Genomic DNA, 23,495 nt, shown 5'->3' with positions numbered 1-23,495 from the left:
AAAATGTTTACACATTTTAACTCACCAAAAAGAGGCATTTATCTTTCTAAGACTAGGGGACCAGCTGCCGACATGAATCACGTTTCACCCATACTGCGTCAGGGAAGTAGGTGTCCTTGAGATGCTGTTATAAACATTCTCAGCGTCACCTAGATTTTCAGTGGCTTTAGCCAGATTAGGGCAAGCACTGAAATATCTAGATCTAATTCAGTTCGCGGTGGCACTGTACGTGCAGGACATCAGACTCAGAAACAGAACGAAGGAAGACGAGGACCTTGGCTGGTGGGGCTTGGGGTTCCCAGCCAGCAAAGGTAGGCGACGGTGGGTGGGGGTCGAGAGGGTCGGCGGTGGTGGGGGGGGGGGGGGTGTCAAAGTTGTTGTTGGTGGTGCTGGTGGCGGCGGGGGTGTCGGCAATGGCGGTGGGGGGGGGGGGGGGGTCGGCAGCGCCGGGGGGGGGGGGGGCTAAAATGTGCCCCCTCACCTCAGGTTCTGGACCCCCCTCCCGCCAAAGTCTGGCTACGCCCCTGGTTTATACACCTACCCATAAACTTCGCTCTTTAATGGATAACAGGCTTGTTCTACCACCACCAATGAGGGCAGAATGGGAATCTGCACGATCCTCTGCATTTTTTTTTCCTTGCCCCGGACCATTGGAACTCGCTTCCTCAAAATCTTAGAGAATTCATATTCTACTTTCTGAAAACACATTTTTTCAATCTGGCCTTCGGATGATGAAGGGAGCAATGATTTAGCTTTGGGACGCCTTTTAGTCTGCTGAACGATTACTGCAATTGAGGGGAGGGAAGACATGAAGAAAATAATTGATGTTTTATAATGATATTGATATATCTGTATCAGAGATCGTTGTTCTGGTCTGTAAGTGAATGCCTGTTTATTGAATGTCTGGCCTGACTAATTGAGTTTTACTATCTATATTGGAGTTCCTTGTACCATATATTTTAAGTTCATTTATAAATGTTTTTGATTTTACTGTAAACCATTTTAGTTTGACTGCAAGAGAAACGTATATCAAATATAATAATAAACTATACATATAATTGTGAAAGTGTGATCTGTGCACACAGTGGTAACTCTATATAAAAAAGCTTTTAACTGGGCAGGATCCGCACCTAGATGGTTAAATGCCCCATAACCGGCTATCTGCGAATTTCCAGCGGGACATGGCCGGCCATGACGGACTGAAAATTTGCGGTTAGCCGGTTATATCGTGCGATATGATTTTCAGCGCAAGCTTGGTGGCTGTATTTGGCTGCGTGAATACCAGGCTTGTCTTTGGCCGGTTTAAACTTAACTGGCCAGTGCTGGATAGCGGCTTGGCCAGTTAAAGTTTGAAGCAGCCAAATATAATGATTTTTATGTCCAAAATTATCTATTTGAGTGGACCAAATTTATTTAACCCCACCCCTCCCCCCACTTATGTGGTCAGTGCTGCCACCTCCCTCATGAATGCTTTTGGATATTGAACCGGAGACGTGCAAATATTTCTATTCACCTCCGTCCCACATACAAAATGAAAAGCTGAAGCATCCACGTCCTGGTAATCAATTTACCTGTGACGACAGCGGCGGAGAAACCTCATTATCTTCCGAGCAGCTTGGTCCTGCTTCTTTGTTAGCAGACTGCTTCTAGGAAAGGCAGATAAAAAAAAAAAAGCAAAGTGAGAAAAGACTGATGCATGAACTGCAGAAGCCAAATAGAAACATCAGCACTTGTAAAAGTGGAGGGAGGAGGAAGGAAGAGGATTTGGAGAGGAGCGTATATATTTTTAGGACTTCAGGGGCGTAGCCAGACAACAGATTTTGGGTGGGCCTAGGCAAGAAGTGGGTGGGCACCAAGTGTTCTCCCCCCTCCCCCCCCCCAACCACCACCAAAAAAATAGCCCAGCTGGCGGGAAAATGCTTCTTTTCACCTTGGCAGTCTGCAGCAGGTATGCGCTGAAAAATGAGCATGCTCAGGTGCCAGTATCATGGAGAGTAGCGTTTTCGTTACCATCAGGGGAAAGTCTTCAGCTGGCAGAGCTCGGTATCCCCACCAGCTACCACTAAACGTGTGCTACTGTTGGGTAGGCCTGAGCCCTAAATGGGTGGGCCCTGGCCCACCCAGGCCCACCTGTGGCTACGCCATTGCTTCCTTATTACAGTACACTACTGAGATTTCTGTTATATTACAGTTGCTGTTCATAGTCATGCATTCCATTATGGCACCCACGAACCGAGGTCTATCAAGCTCTGTGTCTTGTGTCTGACACTCTTTGGGTAGCTCAGGAGAAGTATCTTAACAGATCATGTTGTTCACTTCCAGCGGAAATAAATGCATTCCCCAAACCTACCTGGCTAATGAACCTGTCCTCTAGAAACTTCTTCAAACATTTTTTAGACCCCACTATAATACTACTACTGAAAACCCATCTCTTTGACAAGGCATACCACCAAGATCAACAAACGTGAACTCCTCCACATATATCCAGAATTGTCTTAAGATTTCTGATTGTCATACCACTATCATGTTTTACTATTATCACGTTACCCAAGATCCTTCTGTAATAGTACATGTCTATTTTCTTATATATTTCCACTATTTATAATGTATTGTAAGCCACATTGAGCCTGCAAAGAGGTGGGAAAATGTGGGATACAAATGCAATAAATAAATAAATAAATAAATATAGACCCCCCCCCCCCCCCCCCAACTACTTCCTCAAACATCAAATTCCACCAACTTAATTGTTTGCTGACTTTAAAAATGTCCTCTCTTTTTAATTTGTTTGAAACCTATCAGTTATTTTTATTGAGTGTCTATTACTTCTCTGTTTGTAGGTTTTGTAATTCTTTTGTTCTATGATTATTTGTGTTATGAGTAGTAGATGTTATATGTTGTATTATTAGATACCTAGGACGGGAGTTTCTTCCAGGTTGTTGGGTTATTAATGTACACGAAAAATATTGTTAGAATGAGTAAATAACCACTTCTTATTAACTTGTTCCATGTCACTCATGGTTTCAAAACCTTCTCTCTAAACTGAAGCGCCCTAACCTGCTTAGTCTTTCTTCATAAGGAGCATGTTCAATCCCCTTTATCAGTTTTGTTGCTCATCTCTGAACCTGATCTAGCTCTCGGCTGCGGGGGCCTGCCTCAGAAGTCCCTGTATTGCTTCAATTAAGAAGTGCGCTTCTGTGTTTGTTACATTCTACTCTGATTCAGTAGTGCGTGCTCCGTGGTTCACTACAACAGATTTCTTTCAGACGCCATAGAATGTCGAGAAGTTTGACTTGTAAACTATCCAGGGGCTCCTGAGGAAGGCCCCCACGGCCGAAACACAATTCGTATTGAGTCCATTACATATTTTCGAATAAAACTCCTGCTGTGAACTCTTTGAGTCCGTTGGATGTTTTTTCGACGTCATCCTTTGTGTCACCTTCGCTGTGTTTGTTTGCTTGCTTGTGTTGACCTGTGCGGAGGTTTTTTTGTTCTTGTTAATTCCTGATCTACTCTGCCACATCATTCTGGGAAAGGGTGACCATAACTGCACACAATAGTCAAGGTAGGGTTGCTTTATGGACCTATACATAGGCATTTTGACATTTTCAGTCTGAGTCTCTATTTCATTCCAAATACTGTATTTTTACGCATATGTACCTGGATTCTATATATGGTGCCAAGATTTCGGTGAACTCCCGAGTTGCGCGCCCAGCTTCATTGACTATTGAGCCATTCACCATCATTAATTGGATGGTAACATCGAATTACTGATGTTATTTATTTAGGCTGCCCTTATTCCTGTTTAAGAAAGTTACAAACTCTTCAGATCACCGCTATATGCTTCCTATGTTATGCCCATCGATATGATCATGTTTCACCGCTACTACGCAAACACCATTGGCTTCCATTGTTACGTGCTTTCAAGACCATCTGGCTTGGCCTTCCAGGGAAGGAGAGAGGGTGAGATACTGGACCATAGGGAGGAAGAAGGGAACCCCGCAAGACACCCTCTATGGAAGGGACTCCTAAACTGTTGCTGGAGAGCAGCAAATTTCAACCTTTTACATCTTGCGGCACACTGACAAGGTGCTAACATTTTCAATGCACACTATCAGTTTTTTTTAAGGATATATTTTATTTTTTAAAAAGTATTAAGATTGTGCTTAAAGTTTACCATAACATCACCCTGTATTTGTTCACAACGGAGCCTGCAAAGGCCTCTCCGGTACTATGTAAGCCACATTGAGCCTACAAATAGGTGGGAAAATGTGGGATACAAATGTAACAAATAAATAAAGTGTGTATCAGCCCATTGCAGGGGGAACCGAGATCCCCATGAGTGACGAAAAAGCGGCGAAGAAGGGATGGCCTCCGATTTGTCTAAGTTAAGTCAGAGATCTGCGCAGTCACCATATGCCTTAATTATTTCCAACAAAGCATCTAATGATCATTCAGGAGTAGCGAGATGGACCAAAATATCACCTGCAAAGGCAGCCGCCTTGAAACTATGGGGGCCTATTTGCACACCGTGGACATCTGGGGATCCCTGTATATCAGAGGGTCCAAAGAATAAATAGCAGAGGAGATAAGAGGGCAATCCTGCCTCATGCCCCATAATAGTGGAAAATATGCAGATTCCAGGCCATTTATTAGGATTTTAGTGTGCATAAATTTTAATTAAATCTAATTGGCACCAATAAATTACTTGTTAGAATCGCACATAAATCATGCATTCTATGCAAGAAAAACAGTAATTCCTTGTATTTTGTTTGTAGATTGATCTTCCGTTTCAGTTATTGCAAGTCTTTGGTTTCATCCAGTGGCGTAGCAAGGGCGGGGCGGGAGGGGCGGTCCGCCTCGGGTGTCAGCTCAGGGGGGGTGCTCCCTGCCAGCTCCCCCCCCCAGGTGCAGCACGATGACATCCTCCCCCCTCGGCACATCGACACCCCCCCGCCCCGACCCAGTGCCTACCTTCCTCCGTCCAACCAGCTCCCACACCCTACCTTTAAAAAAATATCAGAATCCGAGGCGAGGCACAGCGCCTCGTGCCTGCATGTAAAAGAAACGTGGACCGTCTCATCGGGCCTTCCCTCGCTCTATCTGTCCCGCCCTCCGCTGACGCAACTTCCTATTTCCGCAAGGGTGGGACAGACGGAGCGAGAGAAGGTACGATGAGACGGTCCACGTTTCTTTTACGTGCAGGTGCAAGGCGCTGCGCCTCGCCTCCCCATATTTTTTTAAAGGTAGGGTGCGGGAGCTGGTTGGACGGAGGAGGGTAGGCACTGGGTCGGGGGGGGGGGGGGTGTCATCGTGCTGCACCCGGGGGGGGGGGTGCAACGGTGAACCGCCCTGCCCCGGGTGGCAGCCCCCCTTGCTACGCCACTGGTTTCATCTTATCTTTTGCCACTACCCTTTGATAAATTTTACACAGTAATATAGGAAATGACACCAGATTAATATCAAATACCTGATCCAGATTGCCAAGACTGAGAATCTTTACACTGTCAGCCCTGCTCATTCCCACCCCCTCAGCCTACCTGATTTTCTGTTGCACCATAGCAGCCATTGGACGTTTTTGCCTCGTTTTGCCGCACTCCTTATAGCTGCGATAGTACTGCTGGATCAGCAGCGCAGCCCGTCGGCTCTGCTGGAACTTCTTCTGTTCATAGTAGCTGCGGAACTTGCTCTGGATGAGGATTGCGGCCTGTGTCATCTTTTTGTAAAGTGCATACTGCCAGGGGGGAAAAAAAAGCAACAGCGTGAGCCAGCTCAACTTCCATAGAGATCGGCTTAACGGGCCTGTTGTTCTACACAGGCCAGCTAGAGGGCAGCACTGGATTTGAAATGCTTCACGTGATGCCTTTCACTCTTGCATTACTTCTGTAACTTCATGACAAAAACCATTCAACAAGTCCCATGGTTTTCTTTCCTGCAATATAACTGTACTGTGGGCCTATAAACATATGGAACTGTTCTGATACTTTTTAGGTGACCTCTGCTGTACATACTGGACAGACAGATAGATAGAGTGGGAGTGCCACTTTGGAGGTTATTTCAGAAGGGTTGCATGATATTTGCAGGTGAAAATAGCAGGCTTACATGCATAAATGGTCCAACACATGGGTGACTTTAGACAAGCTGTTCGTACATGTGCATGTCCGCGGCATGGACATTTTCAAAGAGCGAGGTTTGGGCAGGCCTCAGAAGAGTGTGAATTTCCTACTTTGCAATGGACATTCATGCATACTTTAAAACAAAACAAAAACAAAAAATCTAGGCATTAGCATTTTGATTTCTGCTGAGTCACACGTGTCAGCTACAATGTTTGTTTGGACCTGGGATTTGAAAGATGGCAATTGTGTTGACCACTCTGGCATTAAAAACCACCTCAAAAGTTCACATGCACTTTTAACATGCATGAGCTGTCTGCTGTAGTTTTTCAATATAGTAACATAGTAGATGACGGCAGAAAAAGACCTGCACGGTCCATCCAGTCTGCCCAACAAGATAACTCATATTTGCTGCTTTTTGTGTATACCCTACTTTGATTTGTACCTGTGCTCTTCAGGGCACAGACCGTATAAGTCTGCCCCGCACTATCCCCGCCTCCCAACCACCAGCCCCGCCTCCCGATCTCGACTAAGCTCCTGAGGATCCATTCCTTCGGCACAGGATTCCTTTATGCTTATCCCACGCATGTTTGAATTCCGTTACCGTTTTCATTTCCACCACCTCCCGCAGGAGGGCATTCCAAGCATCCACTACTCTCTCCGTGAAAAAATACTTCCTGACATTTTTCTTGAGTCTGCCCCCCCTTCAATCTCATTTCATGTCCTCTCATTCTACCACCTTCCCATCTCCGGAAAAGGTTCGTTTGCGGATTAATACCTTTCAAATATTTGAACGTCTGTATCATATCACCCCTGTTTCTCCTTTAATATACATTAATGACAGACTTCTGTGTCCTGCAAATGGCAAAAGACAGATGAAGATCAAGTCTGCGTATTGTATATCACTTTAATATCCTATGTAACAAATGAGGGTGCTGTGCTTCTCAGTGGGGAGGGGAAGCATTTTAATGCTGAAATCAGCAAGTTAAATACTATTAGAAATACTTTTGGTTTTATCCAGGGGTGGACTGTCCATTCAGGCAACTGAGTAGTGCCCGGGGGTCCAGAGGCTCTGCCCCATTGCCTGCCGCCACTGAACACCACAGCCCTCCCCGGTGGTCCTACCTTGAAAGGCCCTGGCTGTCTAGTGTCTTCTTCAGGTGCAGGAAAGAATCCCACTGTTTCCTGCCTGCAGCCGCTAGACTCTGCCTGTGCCTGGCGCCGCCATGTTTTAAAAATGGCTGCCGAGAATGCCGAGACCCACAATGCTACCGCCGGAAGTCTCAGCAGCCATTTTGAAAACACGGCAGCCGCAGTGCAGGTACAGGTAGAGTAGTGGCAGCAGGCAGGAAAGAGTGGGATTCTTGCAGGGGTCTATAGTGAGTGGGAGGGAGGCAGCGGTGAGGCGGCAGGCAGTGGGGGGGGGGGGGGCCCAATGACCCTTACTGCCTGGGGGCCCCGACCACTGTCAGTCCGCCCCTGGTTTCATCATATATTATTCCAAGACTGCATCATATTTAACAGCCTATATGTGGTTGGCAAATTGCCAACCAGTATTTAATCATGAATGACTATAACCTCCATAGAGCGGTGGATGCAGCTCTGGCCGCCTTGTTGGGCACAATGTATGGACCATGCAGGTCTTTATCTGCCGTCATTTACTATGTTACTGTGTAATGCATGTTAGCATCTTGGCAATATGGCTGGCGTTGTACAACTTTGGCCAGATCACTCATTTCCTGTGCTCAAATTTAGGTTTAACCCCCCCCCCCTCCCGATATTGAGCGCTATTTAATCACCCAGGAACGGCTCCTGGCCGGTTAAATAGCACTTAACCGGCTATCCGCGAATATTTATCCAGAGATTACCATTTAGTTCTCATTGAATATTCACGGTCAGCGCATAGCGGCTAACCGGTTATATCACCAGATATAACCAGCTATCTGTGAATATCCAGCGCATCACCAGCTACGTTTGGTGGCCAAATTGGGCCACCTGAATAGAAAGCCTATCTTTGGTCACTATAAACAACTGGCCATCGGTTACAGTTTAAATCGGCCCAAATAAACTGGATATTCAATGCCGGTCACTGGAAATCAGGGGCGTAGCTAGTTGGGGCCACTGGGGCATAAGCCCCCACAGATATAGCCCTGGCCCCCTCTACTTTCGACCCCACCCCCACCGCCGACTCTCCCACGCCACTTTTGACCCCCCCCCCTCCCGACACCAGGTAGTTTTGCTGGTGCGGGTCTCCAACCCCGCCAGCCGAAGTCCTCTTCAGCGCTGGTCTCTGGCGCGTTTGCTGATCTGTTTCTACGAGTCTTGACTCAGGACGTCAGGAGTCAGGACTCACAGACGTCAGGAGTCAGGACTCACAGAAACAGATCAGCGAATGCACCAGAGACCAGCGCTGAAGAGGACTTCGGCTGGCGGTGGTTGGGGACCCCCGCCAGCAAAGGTACCTGGCGGTGGCGGGGGAGTAAAGGCGGCGGAGGTGGGGGGGGGGGGGGGAAATGGCAGGGGGGGGTCGGCGGCGCCGGGGGGGGGGGCTAAAATGTGCCCCCTCACCTCAGGCTCTGGACCCCCCTCCTACTGAGGTCTGGCTACGCCCCTGCTGGAAATGGCCCGGCATTGAATATCCGGGCTGACCGCCGAATGTGGGAGTTAGCTGAGCTGCCTCCTGTGGTCTGAATATCGGCCCCAAAAGCTCTTGGCCCCAGGGCTCGTGTAACAACAAGCTGTGTGCAGTGTTGCATACATTAGTAACGACTGCCATCTTGCTTCCATAATAAAAAGTTTTTTTTTCAGTAAGACCAAAACTAGTTTGGATGAATCGGCTCGCTGATTCTGTCCCTTTATGCTTCACCCTCGTTGGTTCTCACCATAATGAGGAGAAGATATTGCCCTGCAGCTGACATTTCAATGAGAATTCAGGCATTTTCATTTCCATGACGGAGTTATCTTGGAATGAAACAGACATCTTAACAATAATTTGAAAGATTATAAGTGACAAAAGTCCTGAAGCATAAATATGGAGGAATTCAGTGCTGAGCGCTCTACGTTGATATTAATCTCGGCTTCAGCATCCCTGATACTTGACCTTGGCGTGGATGTTAATATTAATCACTATTAAGCAGAAAATATGAGAGACATTAACCTTTCTAGGTCTCAGGGTGATAACGCTAATAGGAATGGAAAAGGGCAAGACTTCATAGGGTGCCAGAGTTACATCTATCTCCCAGTGGAGCCAATAACACTGGTGGGGGGAGGAGGGGGCCAGTATGTTTCTAAAGTTTCCATGGCAGGAGAAACAAGAAAAGATTGGGGGGGGGGGGAATATTTAAACAGGTGAGAAATAAGAACACAGAGCCAGCTCTGTGGGTGCTGAAACCCCCCCCCCCCCCCCAGTATTAAGCAAGCTCCTTCACTGTGTCCAGGGATGGGTGATTCGTATTATATTTGCACCCCCCAATCATTTTGAAACAGTGGTGCCTACGAGAAGCCAGAGGGAAGCGACGACACAAGGAAATCATAAGCAACAAACAGTGCAGCAGCCCCCAGAGAGGCAGTACACCAGGGTCGAAAGAAGACATCTTTATTGGAGGACCTGACACAGCTCATGTTTTGGCATTACGCCTGCATCGGGGCGGGGGGGGGGGGGGTCAGATGACGTTCTCAGGTATAGCCTCGCCTCACCCTATGCTTGGAATGAACTCCCTGAGCCCATACGCAGAGCCCCCTCCCTGCCCATCTTCAAATCCTTGCTCAAAGCCCACCTCTTCAATGTCGCTTTCGGCACCTAACCATTGTACCTCTATCCAGGAAATCTAGACTGCCCCAATTTGATTGACTGCACTTTTTTGTCCTCTAGATTGTAAGCTCCTTTGAGCAGGGACTGTCCTCTGTGTTAAATTGTACAGCGCTGCGTAACCCTGGTAGCGCTTTAGAAATGTTAAGTAGTAGTAGTAGTAGATCCGAGATCCAAAGTTTAGCAGAGATGAGGTAGGAAAGCCAGTGCAGGGCAGACTTCTACGGTCTGTGCCCTGATCGAGGATGAATAGATTTGGATGGGCTGGGTGCAGCTTTTCAGAGCCACCAAGGGGTAGGGGGGCAAGATTCCCTCAGGCCCGGCCTCCAAGGGGGGCCCGGCGCCGGGGTATTTCTTTCTCCTGCTCGAGCGCGACGTGAGGGGAAAAGCAGCCGCAGGGCAGGCAATGCAGCAGAGAACAGCACGAGGAAAGCTTTTGCTAGTGAGGCCTGGGGACCTCTGCCAGCCAAAGTAGGTGGAACTGTGGCAGGGGCAGGGAGGTGGGGTAAAATGTGCCCCCCCACTTTGTGCTCCGCCCCCACCTTAATTTAGGGAGGGGGGCCCAGCAGCAGCGGCCCTGCCCAGGACCCGCCTCAATCTCTCGGTGGCCCTGGAGTTTTTCAGGGGCTTTGACAACAGATTCAGAAATGTTAGAACAAGGCCAGTGCCGGGCAGACTTCTACGGTCTGTGCCCTGATCGAGGATGAATAGATTTGGATGGGCTGGGTGCAGCTTTTCAGAGCCACCAAGGGGTAGGGGGGCAAGATTCCCTCAGGCCCGGCCTCCAAGGGGGGCCCGGCGCCGGGGTATTTCTTTCTCCTGCTCGAGCGCGACGTGAGGGGAAAGCAGCCGCAGGGCAGGCAATGCAGCAGAGAACAGCACGAGGAAAGCTTTTGCTAGTGAGGCCTGGGGACCTCTGCCAGCCAAAGTAGGTGGAACTGTGGCAGGGGCAGGGAGGTGGGGTAAAATGTGCCCCCCCACTTTGTGCTCCGCCCCCCACCTTAATTTAGGGAGGGGGGCCCAGCAGCAGCGGCCCTGCCCAGGACCCGCCTCAATCTCTCGGTGGCCCTGGAGTTTTTCAGGGGCTTTGACAACAGATTCAGAAATGTTAGAACAAGGCCAGTGCCGGGCAGACTTCTACGGTCTGTGCCCTGATCGAGGATGAATAGATTTGGATGGGCTGGGTGCAGCTTTTCAGAGCCACCAAGGGGTAGGGGGGCAAGATTCCCTCAGGCCCGGCCTCCAAGGGGGGCCCGGCGCCGGGGTATTTCTTTCTCCTGCTCGAGCGCGACGTGAGGGGAAAAGCAGCCGCAGGGCAGGCAATGCAGCAGAGAACAGCACGAGGAAAGCTTTTGCTAGTGAGGCTTGGGACCTCTGCCAGCCAAAGTATGTGGAATTGTGGCAAGGGCAGGGAGGTGGGGTAAAATGTGCCCCCCCCCCACTTTGTGCTCTGCCCCCCCCCCCTAATTTAGGCAGGGGGGCCCAGCAGCGGCGGCCCTGCCCCGGGCACGGCTCAGTCTCTCGGTGGCCCTGGAGTTTTTCAGGGGCTTTGACAACAGATTCAGAAATGTTAGAACAAGGCCAGTGCCGGGCAGACTTCTACGGTCTGTGCCCTGATTGAGGATGAATAGATTTGGATGGGCTGGGTGCAGCTTTTCAGAGCCACCAAGGGGTAGGGGGGCAAGATTCCCTCAGGCCCGGCCTCCAAGGGGGGCCCGGCGCCGGGGTATTTCTTTCTCCTGCTCGAGCGCGACGTGAGGGGAAAAGCAGCCGCAGGGCAGGCAATGCAGCAGAGAACAGCACGAGGAAAGCTTTTGCTAGTGAGGCCTGGGGACCTCTGCCAGCCAAAGTAGGTGGAACTGTGGCAGGGGCAGGGAGGTGGGGTAAAATGTGCCCCCCCACTTTGTGCTCCGCCCCCCCACCTTAATTTAGGGAGGGGGGCCCAGCAGCAGCGGCCCTGCCCAGGACCCGCCTCAATCTCTCGGTGGCCCTGGAGTTTTTCAGGGGCTTTGACAACAGATTCAGAAATGTTAGAACAAGGCCAGTGCCGGGCAGACTTCTACGGTCTGTGCCCTGATCGAGGATGAATAGATTTGGATGGGCTGGGTGCAGCTTTTCAGAGCCACCAAGGGGTAGGGGGGCAAGATTCCCTCAGGCCCGGCCTCCAAGGGGGGCCCGGCGCCGGGGTATTTCTTTCTCCTGCTCGAGCGCGACGTGAGGGGAAAAGCAGCCGCAGGGCAGGCAATGCAGCAGAGAACAGCACGAGGAAAGCTTTTGCTAGTGAGGCCTGGGGACCTCTGCCAGCCAAAGTAGGTGGAACTGTGGCAGGGGCAGGGAGGTGGGGTAAAATGTGCCCCCCCACTTTGTGCTCCGCCCCCCACCTTAATTTAGGGAGGGGGGCCCAGCAGCAGCGGCCCTGCCCAGGACCCGCCTCAATCTCTCGGTGGCCCTGGAGTTTTTCAGGGGCTTTGACAACAGATTCAGAAATGTTAGAACAAGGCCAGTGCCGGGCAGACTTCTACGGTCTGTGCCCTGATCGAGGATGAATAGATTTGGATGGGCTGGGTGCAGCTTTTCAGAGCCACCAAGGGGTAGGGGGGCAAGATTCCCTCAGGCCCGGCCTCCAAGGGGGGCCCGGCGCCGGGGTATTTCTTTCTCCTGCTCGAGCGCGACGTGAGGGGAAAAGCAGCCGCAGGGCAGGCAATGCAGCAGAGAACAGCACGAGGAAAGCTTTTGCTAGTGAGGCCTGGGGACCTCTGCCAGCCAAAGTAGGTGGAACTGTGGCAGGGGCAGGGAGGTGGGGTAAAATGTGCCCCCCCACTTTGTGCTCCGCCCCCCACCTTAATTTAGGGAGGGGGACCCAGCAGCAGCGGCCCTGCCCAGGACCCGCCTCAATCTCTCGGTGGCCCTGGAGTTTTTCAGGGGCTTTGACAACAGATTCAGAAATTTTAGAACAAGGCCAGTGCCGGGCAGACTTCTACGGTCTGTGCCCTGATCGAGGATGAATAGATTTGGATGGGCTGGGTGCAGCTTTTCAGAGCCACCAAGGGGTAGGGGGGCAAGATTCCCTCAGGCCCGGCCTCCAAGGGGGGCCCGGCGCCGGGGTATTTCTTTCTCCTGCTCGAGCGCGACGTGAGGGGAAAAGCAGCCGCAGGGCAGGCAATGCAGCAGAGAACAGCACGAGGAAAGCTTTTGCTAGTGAGGCCTGGGGACCTCTGCCAGCCAAAGTAGGTGGAACTGTGGCAGGGGCAGGGAGGTGGGGTAAAATGTGCCCCCCCCACTTTGTGCTCCGCCCCCCACCTTAATTTAGGGAGGGGGGCTCAGCAGCAGCGGCCCTGCCCAGGACCCGCCTCAATCTCTCGGTGGCCCTGGAGTTTTTCAGGGGCTTTGACAACAGATTCAGAAATTTTAAAACAAGGCCAGTGCCGGGCAGACTTCTACGGTCTATGTCCTAAAAATGGCAAGGATAAATCAAGCTAAATCTTCAAGTAGAGCTCGTAGGATATCACTTCGTTCGTAAAACTAATCACATTACTCAGATATCTACTAGTGTCGATGTTATAGGAGGAAAAGCCTCAAACAAATGATGGGAAACTCCTTTGTTAATACTTCAATCAGCTTCAATCACTGGCACAAAAACCTCCTGTCCATGGTACTCTTGAATGTTTAAACAAACTGTTTCAAGTAGCTCTTTAATCAGCTTGTATCAAAATATGAAAACAAACTAGGCTTTCCAGCTATCCAGTTTGTTTAAACATTCAAGAGTACCATGGACAGGAGGTTTTTGTGCCAGTGATGAATGTATGGGCCTCCCTAAAGCTGACTGAAGTATTAACAAAGGACTTTCTCATCATTTGTTTGAGGCTTTTCATCCTATAACATCGACACTAGTAGATATCTGAGTAATGTGAAGGATACATCAAGATCAGGAATACATATGATGTATGACATCATACCATAATGAGTTTATCTTATTGGTCAGACAGGATGGACCACACAGTTCTTTATCTGCCGTCATCTACTATGTTACTACGCTACTATGTAACCACTTCTTGTTTGCCTCAGAGCAGTGGTGTTCCTGGCCTGGATGGCACCCGGGGCGGAGCGCCAATGCGCCCCCCCCCCCCGCTAAATGACACCTTCCCCCCCCCCCGGCAAAATGACACCCCCCCAGGTGCACACCGCTGGGGGGGGTGTGCCGCGGCGTACGCCTGCTCCAAGTTCGCTAAACTTCGCTTCGCTGCAGCTCCCTCTGCCCCGGAACAGGAAGTAACCTGTTCCGGGACAGAGGGAGCTGCAGTGAATGAGCGACGAAGTTTAGCGAACTCGGAGCAGGCACGTGCCGTGGCACCCCCCAGCGGCGTGCACCCGGGGCGGACCGCCCCCACCGCCCCCCCTTGGTACGCCACTGCCTCAGAGCATACCAAACGAGAGCAGATAGTGCTTGTGGATAACATCAATGTTATTGGTTCACTTTAGGAGGCTCTGAAAGGACAGAGTTGAGGAAGTATTAGGGTATTAATTTGCCCAGGTAAACTACCTGGATAAATTTCTCAGACTGAACATTTCCCTCCATGTAGTATGCACACAGAAGCATTTGGATTAGTGGACTTTTCAACCTCAGCCCACTCTACAGACACTGTTCCTGCTAGAGAAAATATAATTAATATACACAAAAGGGGAGACGCTTGCACTCTAGGCCGATGCTTTCCAATCGTTTTGTGCCTGTGACTCCATAATTGTGGCCACGTATAATTGCCTGAGCCCCAGGAGGTGCAGAGTAATGACATACCTATGGAGAGCCCACCTAGATAATGACTCTAAAAGTAGGTTTTATGACCTGATTTGGGGTCCCAATTCACAGTTCGGGAAGCTTGGCTTTAGGCACCTCTATTACTCACCCACAGACCCACTCACTCACTCTTTAGACACAGATACACACACAAGCACTTGAAGAAAGTATGTAAATTCTGAGAATAAACTACATTGTACTACAAGAGATCAGTAAAACTGCTCTTTAATTAAAGCTGCATAAGGTATCACGTTAACAAGGAGGGAGACTGGTAGCAACACCTCTCTGCTTCCGAGTCCCCATAAAGTCTAGCAGTACAAATGCTACTATTTATAGCCTTCAAACCACAGATACTTAATGGAACCATCTACACAGAAATCCATAGTGTCAGTAAGATATGTGGCCTAGTGGTTAGGGTGGTGGATTTTGGTCCTGAGGACTGAGTTCGATTCCCACTTCAGGCACAGGCAGCTCCTTGTGACTCTGGGCAAGTCACTTAACTCTCCATTGCCCCATGTAAGCCGCATTGAGCCTGCCATGAGTGGGAAAGCGTAGGGTACAAATGTAACAAAAATAAAATAGATACTATTGGAGATTCTACATGGAATGTTGCTATTCCACTAGCACCATTCCATGTAGAATGCTGCGCAGGCTTCTGTTTCTGTGAGTCTGACGTCCTGCACGTACGTGCAGGACGTGAGACTCACAGAAGCAGAAGCCTGCACGGCCACATTGGTGATCTGCAAGGGCCGACTTCTACGTGGAATGTTGCTAGTGGAATAGCAACATTCCATGTATAATCTCAAATAGTAGCAACAGTGGAGGAGTGGCCTAGTGGTTAGGGTGGTGGACTTTGGTCCTGAGGAACTGAGTTGGATTCCCACTTCAGGCACAGGCAGCTCCTTGTGACTCTGGGCAAGTCACTTAACCCTCCATTGCCCCATGTAAGCCGCATTGAGCCTGCCATGAGTGGGAAAGCGCGGGGTACAAATGTAACAAAAATAAATATCTTGTTCGAATGCTGAACTTCATCTATGCAAGTATGCTAAAAGGCTAAAGCAGTGATTCCCAAACCTGGTCCTGGAGGCACCCCTGCCAGTCAGGTTTTCAGGATATCCACAATGATAGTATTCTTGGTCTTATTTTGCATCCCATTCCTAATAATTCCTAGCATCCTGTTTGCTTTTTTGGCTGCCGCCGCACACTGGACAGAAGATTTCAGCCTATGTGTCTACCACTTCCCTGCCAGGATTTTCTCCGATTCCACTGGCTCTTTCCAAGATCAGTCTAGTGCCCTTTGCACAGTTCAGTCCCCCAACCTTATGTAGAAGCTTCACTTGCACAGCACAGGAACTTCCCCTGGCTCATAAGTACATAAGCATCGCCATGCTGGGACAGACCAAGAGCCCATCGAGCCCAGCACCTTGTCACCAACAGCGGCCAAAAGAACAAGCAATTTGTCCCGTCCAACCTAGAAATACTGTATTATTCCCTCGTCCATTCAATAACATTCTATGGCTTTTTCCTCCAGGAAGATGTCCAACCCTTTTTTAAAGTCCGCTACGTTAACCGCCTTAACCACCTTTTCCGGCAGCGAATTCCAGAGTTTAACTACGCGTTGAGTGAAGAAACATTTCCTCCGATTCGTTTTCAATTTACCACACTGCAGCTTCATCGCGTGCCCCCTTGTCCTAGTATTTTTGGAAAGCGTAAACAGACGCTCCACATCGACCCCTTCCATTCCACTCATTATCTTATAGATCTCTATCATATCATATATCGTTCCATTCATTATCTTATAGACCTCTATCATATCTCCCCTCAGCCACCTACACATCGCTACATCACTACATCTCTTCTTGTGATTAGAACTGCCTTCCAGTGATCCCGTCTCAGTGCCTTCCCATTGGCTGGATCCAACCCACAGTCTCTACTACTCCTATCCTGGCCCTTCCTGCATAGAACTGATTGGTGGAACAAGGAAGCTTGTGCTGCTAGTGACAATGAAAGGCTTTGGACACTTTAGACAATATTGTCCTGAAAGAAATCCAAACAGTTGGGAACCCTAAGTCCCTGATTCCCAAGGACATCTTACATAGGGGGTTACTATATGTCCTCTTTTAAGAGGACATGTCCTCTTTTTGGACATCTTCAGATACGTCCTACAGGATTTTTAATTTTTAGGGAAATGTCCTCTTTTTCTTTTATGTGCCTATGACCAACACACCTACCCACGTAATAAAAGAAACCATCTCTGGCTTATTAGTCAGTCTGGACACATGGGGGTGCTAAAGAGGGAAAAAGGCATTGCTTATCCCCTCTCTGCTCCCTTGCTGGTTGAATCACCGGTGTCAGCTAAACGCGCTGTGATTGGCGGAGAGAGACCTAGAGGGGGGCATAATCGAAAGGGACGTCCAAATAGGTTTTTTTATTTGGACGTCCTCGCAGAAGAACACCCATCAGAAAAAAATCTGGGGGAAAACGTCCAATAGCTCGTCAGGGCCGTCCTTTTTTGTATGTTTCAGTGAAGGACGTCCATGTTAGGCGTCCTCGCACGTCCCGATGCCGGCGGTGGTGATTGGTCATGGATGTCCTTTTTGGACGTCTTTGGCATGCGCAGAGCAGCCAGTATAACACTTGGCTGCTCTGCGCATGCTCGACCGGCCGACTGGCCGACTGTTTTCCGAGGAAATAGAGAATGCAAGTGAGCTACAACGAGCAGCTCATTTGCATTCCATTTCCTTGATGCATGGCCGTTCCCTACCGATTCGCTATGGAGTCGGTAAGGGAACGGCTCTTCCGAGGACTTTAGTGCATCTATCCTTGAGTCGCTCACCTACATAAGTGTTGCCATATTGGGACAGACCGAAGGTCCATCAAGCCCAGCATCCTATTTGCAACAGTGGCCAATCAAGGTCACAAGTACTTGGCAAAATCCCAAAACAGTATCGTCTCTGAATATCATCTCTGACCGCCCATGTTGAAAGTGGGCAGGTCAGGGGCGGTACAAGGGGCAGCACTGGGGAGAAGCTGGCAGTTACGCAGGTGCTGTCAGTATTCAGTGTTGGCTTCGCTCTTGCTCCCACCACCCTCCCCGGAGCACCAGGGATCCCAAGTAGGCCTGGGAGGTGGGTATGATCTATGCTAGGGGAGGAGGCATTAGGGGAGGGGGTCAGAGAGAGAGGTCATTCTTCAGGGTATAATTGGAAGCTTGGCCCAAAACACAGCTGAATATTGGCTTGGACCTGCATAAGCTCCAGTGGCCATCACCACAAAACTTAGCCCCAGTTAGTCAGTGATGGTGCCTGCATATGGCCCGACTCCGAGAGGCCCTTTTACTAAGCCGCGTAGGCGCCTATGCACATCCAACGCATGTCAATTCTGAACTACTGCCTGGCTACCGCGTGGCCCGGGTGGTAATTTCATTTTTTACGCACATCTATTATGTGTGCCGGAAAATGCATTTTATTTTCTGGTGAGCGGCGGTAATCGGCATTGTACACGTGTTGGACGATTACCGCCCGGTTAACGCATGAGACCTTACCGCTCAGTGAACGGGTGGCGGTAAGGTCTGGGACCCAAAACGGATGCGCGCCAATTTTTATTTTGCCACACGTCCATTTTCGGCCCCCCCCCCAAAAGTCATTTTTTACAAGTGCGCTGAAAAGTGGATCTGCGTGCGTCCAAAACACGCGCCTACACTAGCGCAGGCCATTTTTCAGCGCACCTTAGTAAAAGGACCCCTGAATATCCAGGACTAATTTCGCTGGCGACAGTCATTTCCAAAAATGTTGACCGCTTCCGTCTGAGTATCAACCAGAATGTGCATAAGTATGAACTCTGTCCACATGAACGTTCACCTGTACAGTATGTGCCATCTCTTCTTAATGTGCACTTACAGAATACCATAACTGGAAAATGGTCATTTATGCACATATGTGTCCACGCACTGGCATTGATACACGTCCTAGGTGTCTCCTTAAAGAATTACCCTCTTTAACTACAAACCACTTATGCGCCAGGCACCTGCTGCCACGGGCACAGATAGTTTTGAATATCTGGCTCAAGGTTTTTTTTATTTTTATTTAATGTGCTTAAGTTCTCAGCAATTCACAAGTTTGTTTTTCTCTTACAGAAATAACTATTCATGTTCATTATTTACCTTCAAGGCTATCCACGTAAGCTTGAGGAAGAAAAGAAAATGCAAGATTAACATTAAATTCGTAAAGAAATAACCATGTAAACATTCTCTTCCAAAATACAGTGGTGGAAATAAGTATTTGATCCCTTGCTGATTTTGTAAGTTTGCCCACTGACAAAGACATGAGCAGCCCATAATTGAAGGGTAGGTTATTGGTAACAGTGAGAGATAGCACATCACAAATTAAATCCGGAAAATCACATTGTGGAAAGTATATGAATTTATTTGCATTCTGCAGAGAGAAATAAGTATTTAATCCCTCTGGCAAACAAGACCTAATACTTGGTGGCAAAACCCTTGTTGGCAAGCACAGCGGTCAGACGTCTTCTGTAGTTGATGATGAGGTTTGCACACATGTCAGGAGGAATTTTGGTCCACTCCTCTTTGCAGATCATCTCTAAATCATTAAGAGTTCTGGGCTGTCGCTTGGCAACTCGCAGCTTCAGCTCCCTCCATAAGTTTTCAATGGGATTAAGGTCTGGTGACTGGCTAGGCCACTCCATGACCCTAATGTGCTTCTTCCTGAGCCACTCCTTTGTTGCCTTGGCTGTATGTTTTGGGTCATTGTCGTGCTGGAAGACCCAGCCACGACCCATTTTTAAGGCCCTGGCGGAGGGAAGGAGGTTGTCACTCAGAATTGTACGGTACATGGCCCCATCCATTCTCCCATTGATGCGGTGAAGTAGTCCTGTGCCCTTAGCAGAGAAACACCCCCAAAACATAACATTTCCACCTCCATGCTTGACAGTGGGGACGGTGTTCTTTGGGTCATAGGCAGCATTTCTCTTCCTCCAAACACGGCGAGTTGAGTTCATGTCAAAGAGCTCAATTTTTGTCTCATCTGACCACAGCACCTTCTCCCAATCACTCTCGGCATCATCCAGGTGTTCACTGGCAAACTTCAGACGGGCCGTCACATGTGCCTTCCGGAGCAGGGGGACCTTGCGGGCACTGCAGGATTGCAATCCGTTATGTCGTAATGTGTTACCAATGGTTTTCGTGGTGACAGTGGTCCCAGCTGCCTTGAGATCATTGACAAGTTCCCCCCTTGTAGTTGTAGGCTGATTTCTAACCTTCCTCATGATCAAGGATACCCCACGAGGTGAGATTTTGCGTGGAGCCCCAGATCTTTGTCGATTGACAGTCATTTTGTACTTCTTCCATTTTCTTACTATGGCACCAACAGTTGTCTCCTTCTCGCCCAGCGTCTTACTGATGGTTTTGTAGCCCATTCCAGCCTTGTGCAGGTGTATGATCTTGTCCCTGACATCCTTAGACAGCTCCTTGCTCTTGGCCATTTTGTAGAGGTTAGAGTCTGACTGATTCACTGAGTCTGTGGACAGGTGTCTTTCATACAGGTGACCATTGCCGACAGCTGTCTGTCATGCAGGTAACGAGTTGATTTGGAGCATCTACCTGGTCTGTAGGGGCCAGATCTCTTACTGGTTGGTGGGGGATCAAATACTTATTTCCCTCTGCAGAATGCAAATAAATTCATATACTTTCCACAATGTGATTTTCCGGATTTAATTTGTGATGTGCTATCTCTCACTGTTACCAATAACCTACCCTTCAATTATGGGCTGCTCATGTCTTTGTCAGTGGGCAAACTTACAAAATCAGCAAGGGATCAAATACTTATTTCCACCACTGTAAGTCCAGTCCTGTCTCAGCTACTGATTTACTAAGCTTGTTTCCCCATATGCCTAAGTTACACCAATTTTCAAAGGAAAGCATGCACATACCTCTTTGAAAACCGTCCCATGAAAAGTTCCCCCCCCCCCCACACTCATTAACACCTGTATTTACTGAGAAAACAATTTCATACGCTAACTTCTGCCTGACTCTATCCCTTAAAATGCTTCCACTCAATTCCAGAGATAAGTCCCGTTACTATGGAGAAACCTGCTGCTTGTTTCTTTAACTCTTAGTTAGTTTGTATCAACTTCCTTTGATATTTCTAACCATCTTGAATCCATCTATATTAGTGGACTTTTGTATCCAGTCTGATTAAAATTCTGTTACTTTTTCAATATGAGATGTTTTTTTTTCCTTCGGCATACTGGTGTATCTTATCAAAGATCTATTCCTTGTATGTGATTTTAAAATATATAAATAAAGATTAAACAAAAAGGCTTCCACTCACTCTGTATAAGCTTATGTGTATATAGGGCATATGTGCAGACTTTTACCCCTTCATAGTCTGGGCAATTTTAAAAGAAGTCAAGCAAAAGAGGCACAAAGGGCCTCCAAGAATGGGTTGGCATCCAAAGTTTATTGAAAGACCCGACACGGGCCGTGTTTCGGCAGAATGCCTGCATCAGGGGTCATCAGTGAAGGTGTTGCAATCAGGGTATTGTCCCTCTGTTCCTTCAAAAATCAGCAGGTAATACCAAGACGTACAAAGGTTATAACAACGTAGCCAATCCGCACAACTTAGTAGAAAACGCTGCCAAGATTCTCAAGCGTCAAGTCGTTAGTCTGTGTTGCTAGGCAGGGCCTCTTTTATGGCATGTCCTTCCTTAGATTGGAAGTAAATGTGATGCGATTAGGAAGTGATGAAAATTTGTAATTTGATCGAGTGTATCGTGCTAGGGGGTGGATTTATTTGCCACAGTACCGAGTCACTTTAAGTATTACTGTTTTAATGTTTGCTGTCATGATGATTTCATGTTATGTTTGTTTATTGAATTTATTGTGTATTTTTAATGTTGTGCCTCCACTGAGACTGATATTGTTCAGATTAAGCGAGATAGAAACTAGAATAAATAAGTAAATGAACCAACCCCAAACCTGCACACAGCTCCAGGTCTATCTCCAACTCCAGGTCTGAAGCCGGCAAAGCAGGGGCATAGCCAGACTTCGGCGGGAGGGGGGTCTAGAGCCCGAGGTGAGGGGGCACATTTTAGCCCCCCCCCCCCCGACGCCGCCGACCCCCCCAACATTTTTAACCCCCGCCGCCATTTGTGATCCCCCCCGCCACCACCACCTTTGACCCCCCCCCCGGCGCCAACCCTTTCGACCCCCTCTTCCCGCCACCACCAACCCTCCCCCACCGCTGCTGTCGGGTACCTTTGCTGGCGGGGGTCCCCAACCCCCCCAGCCAAAGTCCTCTTCTCCGGCGCGGCTGCATTGCTGATCTGCAAGGGCAGGCTTCTGTTTCTGTGAGTCTGACGTCCTGCACTTTCGGCACAGCCGCGTTGCTGATCTGCAAGGGCAGGCTTCTGTTTCTGAGAGTCTGACGTCCTGCACGTACGTCAGACTCACAGAAACAGAAGCCTGCGCGGCCGTGTTGCTAATCTGCAAGGGCAGGCTTCTGTTCTGTGAGTGCAGGACGTCAGACTCACAGAAACAGAAGCCTGCCCTTGCAGATCAGCAACGTGGCCGCGCAGGAGAAGAGGACCCCCACCAGCAAAGGTACCAGACGGCAGCAGGGGAGGATTGGCAGTGGGAGGGGGGGGGGTCGAAGGAGTTGGCGGCAGGGGGCCAGGGCCAAATATACGGGGGCCCATGCTCCCGTGGCCCCACATAGCTACGCCCCTGTGGCAAAGTACACCAGTGCTTTTACGACATGCACTAGGGCGCCCACTACAGGTGCTGGTTATGGTTCCTCATTTACATCTATTCTACAAAGAAAAGTAGGCCTCTACATTTCTTTATAGAATGCTAATGCAAAAGGCTGCAAATGTGTGTATATCAGGTCGTAATTACTTACAAGAACCCTAATGTGTATAAATGATAGAATCCTATAATTTACATGTGTGTACCTGTGCATTACACCCATGCTCAGGGCAGGTGCAAGAGAATGAACTGTCCTAGGCAAACCTTCAATCTTATGTCTCTCCAATTAACTTATCTTCCTGCCTACTCCCCCCACCACAATCTGGATCTCTACAATACCACCATTCCCAGAGAGACTGAAAACTACCCACCCACCCCGCTGAGAAAAGTAGCTCCTCGTGTTTTTTCAGTTTGTGTGGTTGACAGGACTTATTGTTTTGCTTTGACTCCAGCTGCTCTATGGTAACCCCAGAATCTGCCGTCCTAGGCGACTGCCTAATTGTGCCTACAGGTTGGTGCGTAATTTCTGGCAGTTGGGCACACAGAGGACAGTATCCTAACTTCTGGGAATGCCCCCCCCCCCCCCGATCCACCCGTACTCCTCCCATAGCTATGCCCCTTTTGAGTTGCGCGCTATGAAACTTTATAGAATAGCAATTAGGGCAAATGCAAATTGTTGTCGATTAACTGCAATTATTTATTTTATTTATTTATTTTATTTTATTTATGACATTTGTATCCCACATTATCCCAAACAAGCTCAGGTTCGATGTGGCTTACATTCAAGAAAAACATCAAAACTATGATAGTCAGATAATTAATTATAAAATTTAACATATCCTATATAATAAAACGCACCTCCAACATTCTGAAGCTGACTGCATGGCTGAGGCACTCCTGCTCTCTGTATCCATCTCCTGAATTGACATCACGTACTTCCGGGTTCGTCACAAGCAGAAGTGACCAACCACATGAGGTTTCTCGGCTTCAGAATGTTGGAGGTGCATTCTATTAAATAGGATT

General features: G+C 48.8%; 1 protein-coding gene across 1 annotated transcript in view; it reads right to left on the bottom strand.

The window, feature by feature from the left end:
- Positions 1-1,567: 1,567 nt before the first annotated feature.
- Positions 1,568-23,495, bottom strand: part of CAMTA1 (calmodulin binding transcription activator 1) — a 2,140,984-nt gene continuing 2,119,056 nt past the window's right edge. The window contains exons 19-21 of the mRNA XM_030186102.1: positions 18,873-18,893; positions 5,538-5,731; positions 1,568-1,646 (exon numbers count right to left, since the gene is read on the bottom strand). Of these exons, the coding sequence (XP_030041962.1) occupies positions 1,568-1,646; positions 5,538-5,731; positions 18,873-18,893 (294 nt within the window). The remainder of the gene's footprint in view (positions 1,647-5,537; positions 5,732-18,872; positions 18,894-23,495) is intronic.

The sequence above is a fragment of the Microcaecilia unicolor genome, chromosome 13, assembly GCF_901765095.1.
Source record: "Microcaecilia unicolor chromosome 13, aMicUni1.1, whole genome shotgun sequence".
In the NCBI taxonomy this organism is placed as follows: Eukaryota; Metazoa; Chordata; class Amphibia; order Gymnophiona; family Siphonopidae; genus Microcaecilia; species Microcaecilia unicolor.
The sequence above is the reverse complement of the archived record's forward strand: the minus strand, read 5'-3'. Positions and strand labels throughout refer to the sequence as shown.